The sequence below is a fragment of the Quercus robur genome, chromosome 2, assembly GCF_932294415.1.
Source record: "Quercus robur chromosome 2, dhQueRobu3.1, whole genome shotgun sequence".
In the NCBI taxonomy this organism is placed as follows: Eukaryota; Viridiplantae; Streptophyta; class Magnoliopsida; order Fagales; family Fagaceae; genus Quercus; species Quercus robur.
This window is the reverse complement of record NC_065535.1, coordinates 67,723,709-67,742,039: the sequence shown is the minus strand read 5'-3', so window position 1 is coordinate 67,742,039 and position 18,331 is coordinate 67,723,709. Positions and strand designations below refer to the sequence as shown.

The window sequence follows — 18,331 nt, the reverse complement described above, 5'->3', positions numbered from 1 at the left end:
AACTAAATAAAATAAAATAAAAATTCTGAAATTACTGTAAAAAAAAAAAAAAAAAAAAAAAAAAAAGAGGAAAGGTAAGCAAAAATCTTGAGGATAAGACCTGCAAAGTAGTGATTTCTGACAAAAACAAGCTAAGGACCCACAGTAGTGGAAAAGCAAGCCAACTAAAAGTCATTACCAAACAAAAACTCAAAAGGAGTCATGTAACATGCAGGCAACAAATGTAACACGTGAGTTAGATGCGAAGATGGTTGTTGATCTTGTGCAGAAGGGGGCAACAGTCATTTCCCCCACCTATAGATCCCTAAGCACTCTCTCTCTCTCTATACCAAATTCCTCTCTCTCTCTCTCTCTCTCTCTCTCTCAACATGGCATTTAACCTTGCATTGCCAATGAGGCCATCGATTGCTGGTTTGGGTTCTTTGAAGAAATCAGAAACTACCATTTTTGGAGCAAGTCGGAGGGTCCCATCTCTGAGAAATGAGAACAAGAGTTTGAGACTTACCATTAGATGTTGGAAAGGTTCTGTTCCACCAGCATCAGTTACTGATAAAACTACCAGCACAGACCAAACCAAGGATACAACTGCAGCCAACCAAATAACAAGAAAAGACTTCGCTACTGACTTCAAGTTTGGTTGCTCCACTTCTGCTTTACAGGTATCTCTCTCTCTTATAAACACACATACATTCATTTAAATAGAATACGTGCTTTGCATATATAACTGACTGACATGTAATGAAATGGTATAGACAGAAGGAAAAGGTGATGAAGGAGGGAGAGGACCAGCGACCTGGGATCGTAATATCCAAGATAGTACTGGAATCACGGACGTTGCAGTTGATTCATACAATCGTTACAAAGTATATATGAATATTGCTACATAGTTCTCAATAAATGATATAAAACCAATTCTACAAAAAAAACTTGGAAAAAAAAAAAAAAAAATCCCTTCTACACACTTCAACGACTTAACAATCTGCTTTGTTGTTGTCGTAAATCTCTCTTCCCTTTTCTCTCTGTTTTGCTTTGTTATCTGCTCAGATCTCCCCTGTTTGGTAAAGTCTCTCTATTTAGTTGAAATAGTGTTTAATTTGTTGGTGCTGGTAGATGACGCCACTGCATCAGTTCATGTTTGACTGATAGCTGGCACCTTTTTCTAATATTTTATATTATATATATTTTATATATATAATATAATCTATATATATATATATATATATAAAACCGAAATCTTTGAAACTTCCACAATTTTTCACATCATCATTTTAATTTAAAAAAATTTTAATTTTTAAAACTAAATAGTGAGAGAGTCCTAACAGAAGTCTCTTATATATATATATATATATATATATATATATATATATAAGAGACAAAATCTTTAAAAACCCTAAAGCAATCTCCTTTGTCCGTCTCCACTAAGAGAGAAAACCCTAAACTTCAATTTCTTTGGTATGTTTGCTATTGCTCTTTCTCTTTTTTGTGAATTAGTTTTTTTTGCTTTTGTTTTGTATGGAGTAATACTTTACAATATATAGTATAACTACAAGTATTGTAGTAAGTTTGCTAACTTTTTGTGTGGTTCAAAGATGCTATATTCTATATTATTTTAGATTATATAACCTTAAGCTTTACATTATGGAGACGTATGTACAAGTTTTCAATTCCTTTTGTGCGGATATTTTCTCACAGCTGTGGAGTAAGGTATATGCACTATATGTTATTTTATGTTTTCTCTTATGGTGTCATGCTTCTTTGTTTATTAATTAAAGATTATGTTGGAAGCCTATATTATTTGCACCTTCAAAGTGTTCGACAATGTTTGAACCAAATTTTTCATCAATTAGGAAGAATTGGATAAAAAAAACTTAGAAAAGCTTTCCATCCTTACTGAAATTGTCTCGCAATAATGACTTTTTTTTTTTTTTTAATAATTTGTAGGTTCTGAATGTTTTGATTTTTAATTTTATTGTCTTTTGAAAGTTTGACCATCTAAATTTTTGGGTTCAATTTTTTGCAATATTTGAAACAGTTTAGCAAATTTCAACTATTATAACTATGGATTATTCTCTTGAAGGTAACCTATCTTTCTCTTATATTTCCCTATTTGATAGTCATATATATTTTGTTTTGTTTCAATAATTTCTAGACAGTGCCAGTAAATTTTCTGATTTTTTTCCCCTTTCGAACGTTTTAACATCAGAACTTTTTAGTTATTTTTTTTTTCAATATCTAAATTTGGCTTATTCATCAAATTGTAACACAAAAAGATAGGAGCAATTCATGCAATAGTATAGTTTCATAATCAATTTAAAATTTTATAAAATTATTTTAGTCTATTATAAATAGGTAAGTTCCCGTGCATTGCACGGGTTTCCGACTAGTATTATATATATATATATATATATATATATATATATATATATATATATTATCTTTATTTAAATGTGCCTATTACATAATTCAAATTGATATTATAAATGTAATTGTGTACTTAATTAATATCACATTACCTTAATAGATCTAAATTCTCCACTGCTTGTTTGCCTCAAGAAGACAAGAACACGCAGACAAAAATCCTAGCAACCCACGGTCATCTAATCAACAACAAACCATGATGACCAAGCTGGCAGGAACAACCCATGATGACAGACCTTCAATTTGTAACTCAGCAAGGACTAATCATCTACACTATTTTGGTTCCCATGTTTATTTTGTGTAACCAATAAAAATCTCACCCATAAAAAAAAACCGCACATCTTCCCAATCGAGAAACAAACAGTCCTCTCTCTTTCACAGGGTTCACAGTTGAGCCACTCCAAATCTCGTCTCCTCCGTCTACAACCTTACAACTTCAAACCCAGCCAGCCAACAATCCCAACCACAGTAGCCAGACACTTGAATCAAATCCCCAAAACATCAAGTACCTGGGACTCAATCTAGAGAAGAAACGAGTGGGTTATTGGGTCTGTGGGTTGTGGCCTTGGAGGGTGAGCTTGGCTTTCGAGGGTTGCTTTTAAAACTTAATTAAAGTGCATTTTAAAATATTAGGCATATTTTTTACTCTCTTTTTTATATTTATAAACGGGTTATGGAGAGATTTATTGTTACAAGTGTTTTAGTACATAATAAATTTGGCATTTTTATTCTAAATTTATCAATTATGTTTTTACTAATCATGGTTAAACTTTTATAAAGAGGCAAATTAGAAATATTTCGTTATTAATTAAATGGAGAGTGATGAGTGTTAATTTCTTCAAACCTCAAGAGAGGGGAGTGTTTTTTTCTTTCAAAGTTGGCGTGGAGTGTCATTCATCCAAACTTCAAGTGAAGGGGGTATAATTACCCCTAAATGTTTTTATAACATTAGCATTTTTATCTTTATTTCTCTTTTTTTATTTATATTTTTTATGTTTTGAGATGAGAGAGACATAAAATGAGCGTAGAAATACATATTTACTCTTGTTTTTAACAAATGTGGGTTACAAAAGACTAACTGAGGTGAACTCAGGTGGATATACTATAATTTGCCCTAAAATCTTTAAAGGAAAATACCTAATTGAATCATGAATCTCAAATTAGGAAAATATTCTTATGCATTGGTAGGATTATAACAATAATAAAGCTTTAGAAACAATAAAAACATAATAATAATAATAATTGCAGGGGAAAATTGTCTCTTTTTTCCCCCTTCTTCGTGGATCAAAGTTTTTTTTACAACCTAAATTCATAAAGGAAAATGTTAAAGATATTACAAATTTTACTACTTAACTTTTATATATTGATATAATAATAAATGTGATTGGTGGTTTCCAACAATATCATAAATGAATATTAGATTTTTTGATAAAAAGAAATTAATGTTTGAGTTATATTTTCGTGATTAATGACACATTAGTTTGTAAAAGTTATATAGTAAAATTTGTAATATTTCTAGGATTATAATTTGGAAAATAAATTTGTAACACAACACTATATCAAAAGGAATTTAAAAATGGGTTAAAGTGTTATTTTTATACCTAAAAGTTGCATGAATTTCAATATTCATCCAAAACCCTTAAAAAACGTTCCTTTGCTTCTCTAAATTGTTAATAGGGTTACACCTTCTGGTCTTAAAACTTTAAAAAAATAATCTTATTTCATTCCTAAGTTGTTGAAAGAAAAATCTTTTTTTTTTTATTCTTATATTTTTGCCCTCAAGCTAGTGAAAAAATAATAATAATCTTAAAATAAAGTGTAATGTTTTCAATAATTTAAGTTTTTTTTTTTTTTTTTGAGAATGAACAGTTTAAAATTTGAAAATTAACTTGTTAAAGTTTATGGATAAAGTACAAACTTCATGCAAATAGGTCAATATTTTCGCCAAATAAATACAACTTCCTTCTTGTCACTAATTTGTAACTAAAAAACAATATAGTGCTTTTTTCTTTCTTTCTTTTTCTAACTGGCTCACAACACAGGATGACGTGCAAGTGTTGGTAGATATAGGGGCAGACACTTACAGATTCTCCATTTCCTGGTCAAGAATTCTGCCTGGTATTTTTTTTCTTCTAAACAACCCAACCTCAAACAAGCCAACTATTTTAGAAAATATGAAATTTATGTACTTTTTCATAATCAACTTGCAGATGGGACTGTAAATGGTGGAATAAACCAAGAGGGAATCAATTTCTACAACAATCTTATAAATGAACTTATAAAAAATGGTATGAATCAATTTACTTTTCAACCCTACTTGTGCTTAATTTATGATGAATGGACAATAAGTTTTTGTTCCTAAAGTTTCAAACCAGTTTTCTTTTCAACTGCTCAAAAAATGAGCTAGACTCTGAATTTCCCATGCAGGGATAACCCCATTTGTGACACTATTCCACTTCGATTTACCTCAAGCATTGGGAGACAAATACAATGGCTTCTGGAGCAGCCAAATTGTGTAGGTTCAAGTTCTTCTAGTATTTGATGTCTTATTTTAATCACTATAACTATCAAAGTTTCCTAAGATATTAATCAATATAGTTGGTTGCCACCTTACTATTGATAGGGATGATTTTAAAGCCTATGCCAATGTTTGTTTCCAATATTTTGGTGACCGAGTGAAGCACTGGATTACTATCAATGAGCCACAAATCTGGGCGCCGTACGGTTATACAGTCGATACGAACAACACACTCCAAAATACTGCAACAGATCCATTCCTTTGTGCCCATCACATTATATTAGCCCATGCCACAGCTGTAAAACTCTACAAAGACACATACCAGGTGAAATCTAATTAAATCATCATCCTCTTCTTCTTCATCTTCTTCTTTTTTTTTTCTTTTTTTTTTTTCGTTTTGCAACATTTTCCACCAGGCCAATCATAAGCTGACACCCATTTTGCTTTAGAATAACTAGTTTTGCATTTTTATTTCTATATAACATTATTTATATAACCTTTTTTTTTTTTTTGTTAATAGTCAACCCAAGCAGGACAAATCGGCATTTCGCTAGTGACAGAATGGTTTTTGCCTGCTTCAGGTACAATTCAGGATCAAGATGCAACCCGGAGAGCATTTGACTTCTTGGTTGGATGGTTAGAAAATTTATCATTGTCAATAAAACACATACATAATCAAATCCTTTTGACTAAAAAATTATGTCTAATTTCATTTTCTTTTTTCTCTATTGTGTGAATAGGTTTTTGGAACCATTAGTGTTTGGAGATTACCCATTCATCATGAAGGCTTTGGTAAGGGATGGGCTTTCAGAATTCACAGATGACGAGAAGACTTTAATTAAAGGATCCTTCGACTTTATTGGTGTCAATTATTATACATCCAGATATGCAACTGCCGTAGCATTTGATAAAGATGCAACCTTTTCTAAATATTCTGACTATCAGTTTGCTACAGTCTCAGGTAAACTTTTGAGGTTTCATTTGCAAAATAGCCTAATTTAGTATGCAATTGAATTTAGCCTAAATCTGGTTTTGATAGTTAGGAATATCTAAACCATCTTTCCTGTTTGTTGCATTTGTCACAGTTCAGAATAAAGTTGGGGAATACATTGGTCCACCAGTAAGACTGTTTTGTTTTAAATCTATCGTTTACACGTTGATTAAACCCAATGACTTTAAGACATCGACTAAGAACATGATATTTCATTGTCAACCCAGACACCAGGCAGCAGTGAAATTTATATCTATCCACGAGGGTTAACCGATGCATTGGTTTATATTTCAAATGCATACAACAATCCTAAGTTCTTTGTTACTGAGAATGGTTAGTACTTTAATTAAAATAGTTCCTCTTTTTCATATTCATCAAGCAAAAAGAGACATCACAAAATCATATTTTTTTATCTTGATATGATTGTATATGCCTTGGAACAGGATATCCGGAGAAACGAGATGATACTATTGCAGTAAAGACTGCATTACAAGATGATGCTCGGATTCAGCATATTCTTCAGCATCTTTATGCCATTTTAGAAGCAATCAAGTATGTTCTTGAGTGCTACCTACTAATTTTGTTCCACTTTATAATCCGCCAATCGCAACTAATTAATTATCACATATTCTTTTGATGGCAACTGTATTATGCATAAATAATACCATAAAAAAAGTTTGTCCCAACAAACAAAGTCATAAGGATTGTTTGTTGTTTGAGTGCAGGCAAGGAGTAGACGTAAATGGATACTTCATGTGGGCTTTAATGGACTGCATGGAAGTGGGGTCAAGCTACCAAGTGCGTTTCGGGCTTGCTTACACCGATTACCCCAACAACTTGGAAAGAATCCTCAAGAAGTCTGCGAAATGGTTCAAGGACGTCTTCTTGGCTAGCTAATTAGCCGATATATCATATATATGCTGTGTTGCAAACCAATGTGACAATTAGTTCCAACTTGCTTAGTAGAATAAATTTGAAACTCATCGATTTTGGAGTATTCCAAGCACCGTGGTTTGAGATGCGGCTATAACAGAGACTAGTTCTCTTTGAATTTATGTTTTATAATAATTTGGATTTAGTCTCGTTGGTCATCTTCTTCATTGCATATTGTACATAGTATTGTACTTCCACTTGCAATTCCGGAACAGCTATGAAAATAATCCATGCTTCTTCATGGTTCTGGCATGGTCATTGTGTTAAAATTATGTTCCCTCAGAAATAATATTATGAATTTTTATTTGATTATAAATTACATTTTCACATGCATAATTACAATGGGTATTTTTTATTGTTTAAATGTGGCATGTGATGTCACCTCTATAGAAAAATCATGTTAATGGTTAAAGGAACCATAAACATGAAGTAATGATTTTTCATAAATTATAAAATTGTTTTAGGGTACGGATATTAATTGAATATCACCATTGAAATTTACAATTATTGTGCTAATATATATATATATATATATATATATATATTTACTGAAGTGAGCTTAGTAGAGCTTACGCTTTGGTTGTACAGATGGAGTTGTGAGAACTACAATCAGAGTCTAAAAAATGAAGCAAAGTGAAGAGTTTGGGAATAATAAAGAGATAATTTTTTTTTTCTTTAAAATCTGAAAGTAGAAGCAAAAGTGAGAGAGAAGATATTTTGTTCCGTAAAGTCCAAAAGAGAGAGAGAAAGTGAAGGGGGGGGGGGGGGAATATGCGAGGTGATACTGATATTTAAGGAAAAATGGATAAAGAAAGAGAAAGAGATTTTTGGAGTATTTGGAGGGAGAGGAAGAAAACAAATATGAGATTGGAAAGGAAGGGCCTTAAGCAGACAAGGGGTGTAATGTATCTGTTGGATTAAGATAAATTGACCCCGATTAATTAATACAATTACTCAAGTTGATTAATTAAGTCAAATTACAAGCAAATCATTGAGACACCAATAAATCACCAAATAAACTAAATGCAGAGGAAATTAAATTGACACGGTGATTTGTTGACAAATGGGAAAAACCTCTAGCAAGGCAAAACCCCACCAAGTGAATTTAAGGTCACCACTCTCAAGAATCCACTAATCAATAATCAAGCGATTACAAGTATGAGGAATCTTACCACTACCCTAACCTATCTCAAAATACCAATCTACAGTTGAATCTTCACTCCAATATCCAATTAGACTTGATATTGTAATAGTCTTCTTTCCTTTCTTGCATAAATCTCAAATCTGTGATTAACTCCTTTGCACGGATCCCAGTACATGACTAACTCCAACAATTTGAATGATTGTTATTGGCTGCAAAGTTCTTCACTTCATAAACGATGAAGATCAGGAAGTACTTGATTACAAAACCCTAATGTGTATAAATGCAGTAGCTTCAAACAGAATATATGGAAAAATTTGTAATAAAGAAATATCGTAGACAAAAAGATTCATTTTCTATCTAAGATTTATCTTCTTGTTGACCCCCTAGACAAAAAATCCTGGAGCTACCACTAAATGTTGGTAGTGGGTAGGTAAGGACATTCGCATCGACTCTTACAATTTTTTTTTTTTTTTTTTTTTGTCTATTTTAGTATAAGAACCTACCTTTTCTATTTTACATATTTAATTATCAAAACCCTCCACATCAAATTATCTATTTTACACTACATTTAATTAAAATATCAAAATTTCTTGTTTTTTTTAGCTGATCCTCTTTTTTCACTTAACACAATTATCATCCACTCTCTTTCTTTACCTCGAGATACATCTCAAGATAAAAAAAGAATAAACATAAAAAATAGGAAATATGAAATAAATAGTGTCAGTGTAAATTTACACGGTTATTATAACAAACTTTTAAATTTACACAATTATACACAATCTAATATAGGTCATTTTTAGATAAAACTATATAAATTCTACGCCTATTATGATCTAACAATGTTTTTTGCACCGTGGGTGAGTAACAATAAGAAATTATAGGTCCGTTCCTGACAAGACTCACGACAAGGTAGCATATGCCGGAATGAATTTGTTCTTTTTTAGCATTACATGTAGTAGTGTCCTGACTCTTCTGAGTTACACTGATTCTATTCTAACTCACGGCATCAGTTATAACCAAAAATTCTACAACAATGAAGAGAGGGGGTAAAAACTGAAGGTGACCTTTGATGATTCTGAGTCTAAGGTGAATTACTCATGAAACTTCAACCTTCACATATTTGCTTTTTGCAGCAAAAAAGAGGCAAGGAGAGTGTAATAAGAATTTTAAAACGTAGAGACTAGTAGTTGTACTTAGATAGAGGAAATGGAGTTGGGTGGGGTAATTGAAACTATAAATGTGTGATCATTATTTTATCAAAGGAAAGAGTTCCACGTTTTTTGCATTTATAACAAATAGTGTGGGGTAGATGAAACTATAAATGTGTAATCATTATTTTATCAAGAGTTCCACGTATTTTGCATTTATAGCAAATAGTGCCACGTGATCCACCGATCAACCTATTACATGAGCTAACAGTTAAAAACTTTCAAATGGTACTACAACTTGATAAATAAAAATTAAAAAAGGCACCCAATCAATGGTAGTATACTAGTATAGATAAATAATATATATTTTTAAAGGAATAATGACCCTATCATTTACTTATTTGTATATGCTTTGGTAATTAGTTATTATCTTTTGGAAATTTTGTTGATATATATGTGTGTGTGGGGGGGGGGGGGGGGGGGGAGGGGTGGGGACGGGGAAGCCGGTAACCCCTAAAACGAAATGTAAAAACAAGCCGATACTAAAATATTTCATTCCAATAGACAAACCAAAAGAAGGTTCGAAATAGTATTCATAACATTGATTTTTAGTAACTTTTATTTTAATGTGTTACAAAAAGCTAAAAACTAGTTTGTTTAAAAAAAATTTAAAAAAAAAAGACAAAAAGCAAAAAACAAAACTTTTTTTAACAATTCTAGCCCAAACACACAATTTCTTCTAATCCATGCTTTCATCTTTTTTGAACTCTAGTGTCCCCGTTGAAAATACCAAAAGGTATGAAAGTTCAAAAAACGTGTATAAACACCTTTGAACGTTTAGACCCCCAAATTACAACTTAACCAATTCAAGCAATATGTCAAACAACTAGTGTGCGGAAACTTAACATAAGCTATAATATGGAATTGGTAAAAACTATCTAAGCCGAAACAAAACACAATCCACAACAGATAATAAAAAGACAAAGATAGAGAGGAAGGAAGATGCAAACACAAAGACAACACGCGATGTGTTATCGAAGAAGAAACCGAAGCCCTTGGCGTAAAACCTCTCCGCCGCCCTCCAAGCGGTAAACAATCCACTAGAAAATACAGTTGGGATACATGGACAGCAATAGACCCTCCAAGCCTAATCTACCCAGTGCACCTAAGCCCTCCAAGCTTCTTGCTCCAACGAGGTTGCGCCGAACCTTTTTCTTTTCTAACTTCCCGGATTCCGCTACTAGACCGTAGCATCAACCAATGAAGATTGGTTCCTTCCTAATTGCTTCCCAGAAATCCAAACAGCTCTCTCACAGTAATGATAATGGTGAGAATCAGGTTTGGTATAATGCCTCTCAAGGATTTGACAATGGAGAGGAAGAGAGTTGAGGAATTTGAAGAGACTCTAATGTATAGATTGTGGGTGAATCAATCTTGTTTTTCTTTAAGGTTTCTCTCTCAAAATTCTCTCTGGAAGCTCTCTTACAATCGTGGGTAAAAGGGGTATTTATACTGGAGTGGGAGAGGAATGTGAAACGTCAGGTTTTACAAAATAGGGGTGGCTCGCAGCTTGACCTCGCGGCTTGACTAAGTCGCGAGATCCAGTCGCGAGATAACCGTATGGCCAGTTGTCCTGTTTTGTCCTGTAGTGCTCTAGCTTGCATGACTGTTCACCTTCCAGCATGCTTGGCACGTGTGCTGCGTCTGGCGGCTTGCAGCCGCGAGTCACCAGCGAGTCCCAGCCGCAAGTCTCTGTTTTCTTGCACACTCTTGAGCAATCTTCACTCTATCTCACTCACTACCCTTACATCAAACCCACCTAAATACAGGGTTACTAATTGCTGAATTACAAGCAAATTTGGCACGGAATAAAGCCAATTAGATGGTTGAATAAATTCAACCTTACAATCTCCCCCTTTGGCTATTCCGTGACAAAACCCTAAAACAGACTCTAGACTTAACATGTGAATTGGGAACAGTTGAACAAAACTCACTCACACCTAACTCTAGAAGCTGTGAAGCACTTGAATCATATGAACATAATACTCCTGAAACACAACAATACACCATGATCATTGTAAGTAGAAAATCATAAAATGCATATGAAACAGGTAATATGTGATCAAGCAAAGACGGAGTTAAGAAACAAACCATGGCTTGATCAACCAAGTGAATACCACAAGGTAGTGATCACAGTGCTCATTCACACTTGAAATGAACACAAGGACATACAAGTTAACAAGCCCAAGGCAAGACACTTGTATGTTTAACACTCAACCAATGCATACTACACAAGGTATATGCATCTAGGAGCAATCCTACAAGGGCACAAGAGTGACAGTACATAAATCAAAGTGCAAGACATTTAGATTAAAGTACTGATTTCAACATAGCATAAAGGCTGCATTAAGCAAGGTACATACCATAAAGCCTACAAACTATGCATAAAACATTAACCCTAAAAGTTTACAAAAGCACATGGGTACAAACACAAAACATCCTGAATAACATCATCAAAATATATAAAGGATTAAACCAAGAGTATAGGTTAAGAGTTAGAAACAACTATACACCAAAAACAGTGTATCAAACCCATATAAACATTAAATACCCAAAACATAAGCATATATAAACAAAGTCTCTGATTTTGACAACTTGACAACTCCCCCTCAACACATTACTCCCCCTTAAGAGCTGCTTTTCTGCTTCTCATCATCAATGTCATCAACAACAGAAAGAAACATCTCCCCCTTTTTGACCGGAATGGCCAAAGGGTCACTGTTCATGCTGAGTGGTGAAGCTGTCAAGTTTTGTAGACAAAACATCAATCTGGTCCTGCATGGCTCTCATCCTCTCAGAGTGCTCAGTCTGGACTTCTCTGATCCCATCAAGTCGTTCCAGAATGATTTGGAAAGCATCTGGAGGTGTATCTGAAGAAGTTGATGCTCTAGACCTTTTGCCACTCCTCCTGGGTGTTGAGGTTGATGCATGCCCTGCTGCCTCTGCTTCAGTCTCCATTGGGACACCCTCTCCTTCATCACCTTCATCTTCTTCTCCTGGAAGCCTAACACTTATCCTTTTGCAGGTAAGCTTGTTAATTGCAAAGGGTGTGGACATGGGACTGATGTCTTGAGGGATTGGAACACCCTTCCTTCTAAAAATCCTCATTAGCAAACTGGGAAAGATCAATTTTGGCCTAGAGGTTGTTCTTTTCTCATCCACAATGGTGTCATATATGTGGGAACTTATATCAATGAAATTCTTTTCTTTGAGATCCATCAGAAAAATTGCTCTTGCACAGTTGATTGTAGTCAACTTCTTTATGGGATAGAGGTTAAACATCATGATTATTGTTAGACACCTCATGTCCACTGGAAAGGCAGTGGTATTCAAACATTTCCCTTCTCTCTGCCCACCTATCCTTTGTTGAACTGTTTCAATAGAAACACTCCTATCCTTGTAATTGATAAATTCCTGATCTTCCAATCCTTCAAGCCCTAGCACATCATCAATGACATGTGCATCCAAAATGAATTCTTTACCTCTAACCCAGCAACTTAACTCATTCTCCCTTATCACAGCATTTGAATAAAACTCCCTAATCAGGGGTTCACACACTACAGGGAGATCACTCAGAAGCTTTTCCCATCCTCTTCCTTCAAAACAACTGGGGATAAAGGATTGTCTTAAGTCCTCCAAATCTACAAATCTTTCTTGAATAATCCCTGCTTTCAAGAAGATATCCTTGTATCTCTTAAAGTGTTGAACTGACCTAAACAGTTTAGAATCCATTTTCAATCTTTTGTCAGCCTTCTTTGCAGGAGTTTTCTTCTTCGGAGGTGAGGGAGCCATCTGTGAACAATCAGAAGAGGCCACAACAGCATAGAACAATATATGTGTAGAACTAGTCAGTACCATGTAATTAACAAAGAGATTTCAGCCACACAAATGAACTTGAACACTTAAACAATAAGCTGCGTAGATCAACCACATGGATAAACAAGCCTAAAATAGGAAACACAAGAACAACAGGGAGAATGCAGGGGAGAATATGTCATTGAGACATATAATGGAAAAATGATATGACTCATAATCAGCATTTTGAAACTAACAGATGCTCCCAACAGATTAGCACAATAGAACATGCACACTCAGCACAGTAAAACTCACATCATCAAATGGAACATTTTGAAACAACTCAACAGCTCAAGATCAGATAAAATAAAAGACACACTTAGCTAAGCACAGGATGAAGACCAAAAAGGAAACAACCAAGATCAAAACAAACTTTAGCAACAGCATCTGCAAGCTAAGCATGAACAAAGAGCAATAGCCGAAACACAAACCCATCTCTAAATCATAAACATATGCAAAAAATCAAGGAGAAAAACACAAAATCAAGTAGAAATGAGTTCAAAACTGAAAACCCATACCTGTGACTTGAAGAATTTGAGCAGAAAATATGCAACAATGGAGATTGGAAATGGGAGCACGGAGTGTTTGGGAGGGAGATAGTTTAGAGAGAAGATGAACAGACACAAATGTTCGAGGGAAAACTGAAAAAGATTTAAAAACTGCCCCTATTTTTGCCAAACACGCGTTTTTCGCGACTTGATTAAGTCGCCACACAGTCGCCAGTTCAAGCCGCCAAAACACTCAAGGACAAAAATTTGAAAAAATTTTCTAAGTGTTTTTCGCGACTTGAAGGTCTACCCGCGAGTGAGTCGCGAGTGAGCCGCGAAAATCTCTGAGTAAACCTCGCGACTAGACCTTCCACTCGCGAACAAGTCGCCAAAAATGACCCGCGAAGACGCGACTGAGGCTCGCAACTTGACATACTCGCGACTGAGCCGCCAAAACAGGGCAAAACTGGATTTTTGAAATTTTCAGATTTCTCAAACAAAATACTTTCGAAAAACACCTAAAACACTCAAAAATCTTTTTGTGCTTGAATTAACAAAGATTGAGCATGTGAAAACACATTTCATCAAGTACAATCACACAAATGAATATGGCATTTTTTGAACATAAACTTGTGTGTTATGTGTGGATATCAACAATGAGATAGTCCTTAGTCTAATGTGAAGCTTCAATGATCAATTCAACCAAGGCATACACAATTAGCACTAGATCATGTGACTCATCTCAATTATAGAAATATGTATATATGACCTCCCACACAACTTGATAACATAACTTGGAGCTTAACATTTGACTCCACTTTCAAACATAACATTTGATCATTTTGATCTTTTGAGACAATCATCTCTCATTGTGAGAGTGATATATGACATTTCACTTTAAAGAACAAGCCTTTGGCTTTTTGAATAAACATTCACTTTAATATAAGGTCGCTTACCCTTTTTCCTAGTCGAATACTAGAATGTGCAACAGGCTTTTGCAGCTCAATATCTCTTTTCATTTGGAGATTTACATTTGGTAAGCTCTTTTTAGCAAAACAAAAATAAATAGTGGGAAAATATATAGACACAAATCTATGCATGTCTCAAGATCAACATAACCATTCACTAATCATTCATGACAAGTTTGAAGATCTATTTACAACAATCACATAGATTTCAAGATTTTTCCCACAGTGATATGAGTGCATGAAAACAAGCAATGCTCGAAAATGCATAAAGCCATTAGCATAAAGGTACAAGGCAAAACAGGTTTTGAGACAAAAGCTCAACAAAGTCAATCAAGCTTTTTGATTTTCTAATTTTTATGTGATTTTTGGATTTTTGACACTAGAAACAAAAAGGTGGACAAAACAAAATTAAAAATATGCACAAGTAGACAAGCAAACAACCAACAGCAAAAATAGCAAGCAAACAAACAAACAAACATCGTCACAAAGCATAGGAAGTATTAATGCATGGACATGTTGTAATGCTTATGCATGAGTACCCTTTTTCACCCACACGTCACTTGCGTTTGGGGTGATTTCCTTATAGGATTGGGTACGGGAGTTAGGGCTTTCAAACCTTCGTGAGAAGCTTTCCAAGCAGTTGGTGAATGCACCAATCATCTTCATCACGTTCATCATTCCGGGATCACCATTCTGATCTCTAGATTGATCACCTGCCCAATTTCTTCTATCATTTCTAGGTCCTCCTGACCTTTGAGGAGTTGCACTATTCTTTGCTCTCAACTTTTGACAATTTGGTCGAGTATGCCCTTGAAGTCCGCAATAATGACACACATAAGTTGCTCTAGGACATCTTTGTGGTCGTGGGCGTGACTTGGCACGAGATTCAGACCTGCCCACAAATTGATTACGGGGATTCAACATCCGTTGGTTCACCACATTCTTCTTCTCCTCCATCTTGAGCTTCTCTTCATTAAGGTCAACTACAACTGGATCTTTGGCCTTTACAAACTTCACTTCTTTAGTGACATTTCCAGATGAACTACTTCCTCCGGTATATCCCAATCCGGATTTGTCTAAAAAGCTCTTTTGAGATGAGATAACATCATCTAGCTTCTTGGTGGTGACCCTCTCTATTTTAGCATTTGCTTGCACAACCTCATTCTCAAGAAATCTCACTTTTGTGTAAGTTTCGGACACCTCACCATTCAGTGTTTCTATCTCACATTTGGCCTCCCTATATCGGATTAGGAGACTTTTGTAGTCCTCCTCTGCCTTCTTCATTTTTCTCACAGCAGCCTTGGCCACCCTTGTGTACTCACCCGACTTCTCCAAGAGTGAGTTATAATTCTCTTGAAGATTTGTTGTGCTTTCATCTTCTTCAACATCTGATTCTTCAACAATTCCTAGTGATTTATCATCACTATGTTCTCCAAGGTCTCGTACAAGCAGATTCAACTCATCTGAAGACTCAACATGAGCAATAGTCATAAAAGCTGAATAGTTCCCCTCTCCATCACAGCTTTCTTCAGATTCTGAGTCAGATGAATCCGAGTCACTCAATGTCGTGGCATACACTTTGCCTTTCGATTTCAAATAATTTGGACATTCATTCTTAAAGTGTCCATGTCCGTTACATTCAAAGCAGGTGACACCTTGTGTAGGTTGGGATTCTTTTCCATCTTTCTTTTTGAATTCCCTTTTCTCCCTTCCAGAACTTTGGAATTTTCTTTTATCATCAAATTTGCCATTATTTTTGAATTTCAAGAACTTTCTGAAATTTTTGACAAGGTATGCAACATCTTTGTCAACTACATCTTCTCCTGATGAGTCTTGATCTTCCACCTTCTCATTAATGGTCTTAAGAGTAAGAGATTTACTCTTCCGTTGATTGGGCAGCGACATCTCATAAGTCTGCAGAGAACCAACCAGCTCCTGTACTTTGATGTCATCAAGGTCCTTGCTCTCTTCAATCGCTGTCACTTTAGCACGAAAACTTTCCGGCAATGATCGAAGGATCTTCCTTACAATTTTTGAATCCTCCGTTTTCTCCCCCAAGTTGAATTTGCTGATAACCACCTCATTTAGCTTCCCATAGAAAGAGTCAAAAGACTCATCCTCACTCATTTTGAGCTCCTCAAACCGAGTGGTCAGCATTTGCAACTTGGTGTCTTTCACTTTCTTCGTGCCTTCATAGGTGGTTTCCAAAATCTCCCATGCTTCTTTGGCAACGGTAATGTGAGAAATCCTGTGAAATTCATCTGGAGACACACCACAGAAAATAGCATTGAGTGCTTTACTGTTAGCATTAGATGCAGCAAGTGCTGCCTTATCCCATGTGGATTTGGCTGCCTCAGGTCTGGTCCAACCAATCTCAACAACATCCCAAACAGATTCATCAATAGAACGCAGAAAAGCTCTCATACGAACCTTCCAAAAAGCATAATTACTACCATCAAAATATGGAGGTGCATTTAGGGATTGAGACCGATCCATCTCAAAAGGGAGTCAAGGATCACATAATGGTAATGAAACCAATAACAGTGTACCTGCTCTGATACCAATTGAAAGTTGAAAAAATGTGTATAAACACTTTTGAACGTTTAGACCCCCAAATTACAACTTAACCAATTCAAGCAATATGTCAAACAACTAGTGTGCGGAAACTTAACATAAGCTATAATATGGAATTGGTAAAAACTATCTAAGCCGAAACAAAACACAATCCACAGCAGATAATAAAAAGGCAAAGATAGAGAGGAAGGAAGATGCAAACACAAAGACAACACGCGATGTGTTATCGAAGAGGAAACCGAAGCCCTCGGCGTAAAACCTCTCCGCTGCCCTCCAAGCAGTAAAAAATCCACTAGAAAATACAGTTGGGATACATGGACAGCAATAGACCCTCCAAGCCTAATCTACCCAGTGCACCTAAGCCCTCCAAGCTTCTTGCTCCAACGAGGTTGCGCCGAACCTTTTTCTTTTCTAGCTTCCCGGATTCCGCTACTAGACCATAGCATCAACCAATGAAGATTGGTTCCTTCCTAACTGCTTCCCAGAAATCCAAACAGCTCTCTCACAGTAATGATAATGGTGAGAATCAGGTTTGGTATAATGCCTCTCAAGGATTTGACAATGGAGAGGAAGAGAGTTGAGGAATTTGAAGAGACTCTAATGTATAGATTGTGGGTGAATCAATCTTGTTTTTCTTTAGGGTTTCTCTCTCAAAATTCTCTCTGGAAGCTCTCTTACAATCGTGGGTAAAAGGGGTATTTATACTGGAGTGGGAGAGGAATGTGAAACGTCAGGTTTTACAAAACAGGGGTGGCTCGCGACTTGACCTCGCGGCTTGACTAAGTCGTGAGATCCAGTCGCGAGATAACCGTATGGCCAGTTGTCCTGTTTTGTCCTGTAGTGCTCCAGCTTGCATGACTATTCACCTTCCAGCATGCTTGGCACGTGTGCTGCGTCTGGCGGCTTGCAGCCGCGAGTCACCAGCGAGTCCCAGCCGCGAGTCTCTGTTTTCTTGCACACTCTTGAGCAATCTTCACTCTATCTCACTCACTACCCTTACATCAAACCCACCTAAATACAGGGTTACTAATTGCTGAATTACAAGCAAATTTGGCACGGAATAAAGCCAATTAGATGGTTGAATAAATTCAACCTTACAAGGTATCAATTTGTTAAGTTACAAGACTCTTAACTTCATTGTAAAAAAGTTAGTATTGTACTTTTACTTGCGATTCCTATGAAAATAGTCCATGTTCTCATGGTTCTGGCATGGTCATTGAACACAAGATCAAAA

At 35.5% G+C, this 18,331-nt stretch overlaps 1 protein-coding gene and 1 long non-coding RNA gene across 2 annotated transcripts in view; one reads left to right on the top strand and one right to left on the bottom strand.

Moving 5' to 3' along the window:
* Positions 1 to 87: 87 nt before the first annotated feature.
* LOC126714663 (uncharacterized) overlaps positions 88 to 18,331 on the bottom strand; it is a 33,858-nt gene continuing 15,614 nt past the window's right edge. Inside the window, exon 2 of the long non-coding RNA XR_007651653.1 lies at positions 88 to 380. This is a non-coding gene — a long non-coding RNA (uncharacterized LOC126714663). The remainder of the gene's footprint in view (positions 381 to 18,331) is intronic.
* Positions 299 to 18,331, top strand: part of LOC126714658 (beta-glucosidase 13-like) — a 137,309-nt gene continuing 119,276 nt past the window's right edge. The window contains exon 1 of the mRNA XM_050414898.1: positions 299 to 380. Coding sequence (XP_050270855.1) covers positions 369 to 380 — 12 coding nt within the window. The 5' untranslated portion in view covers positions 299 to 368. The remainder of the gene's footprint in view (positions 381 to 18,331) is intronic.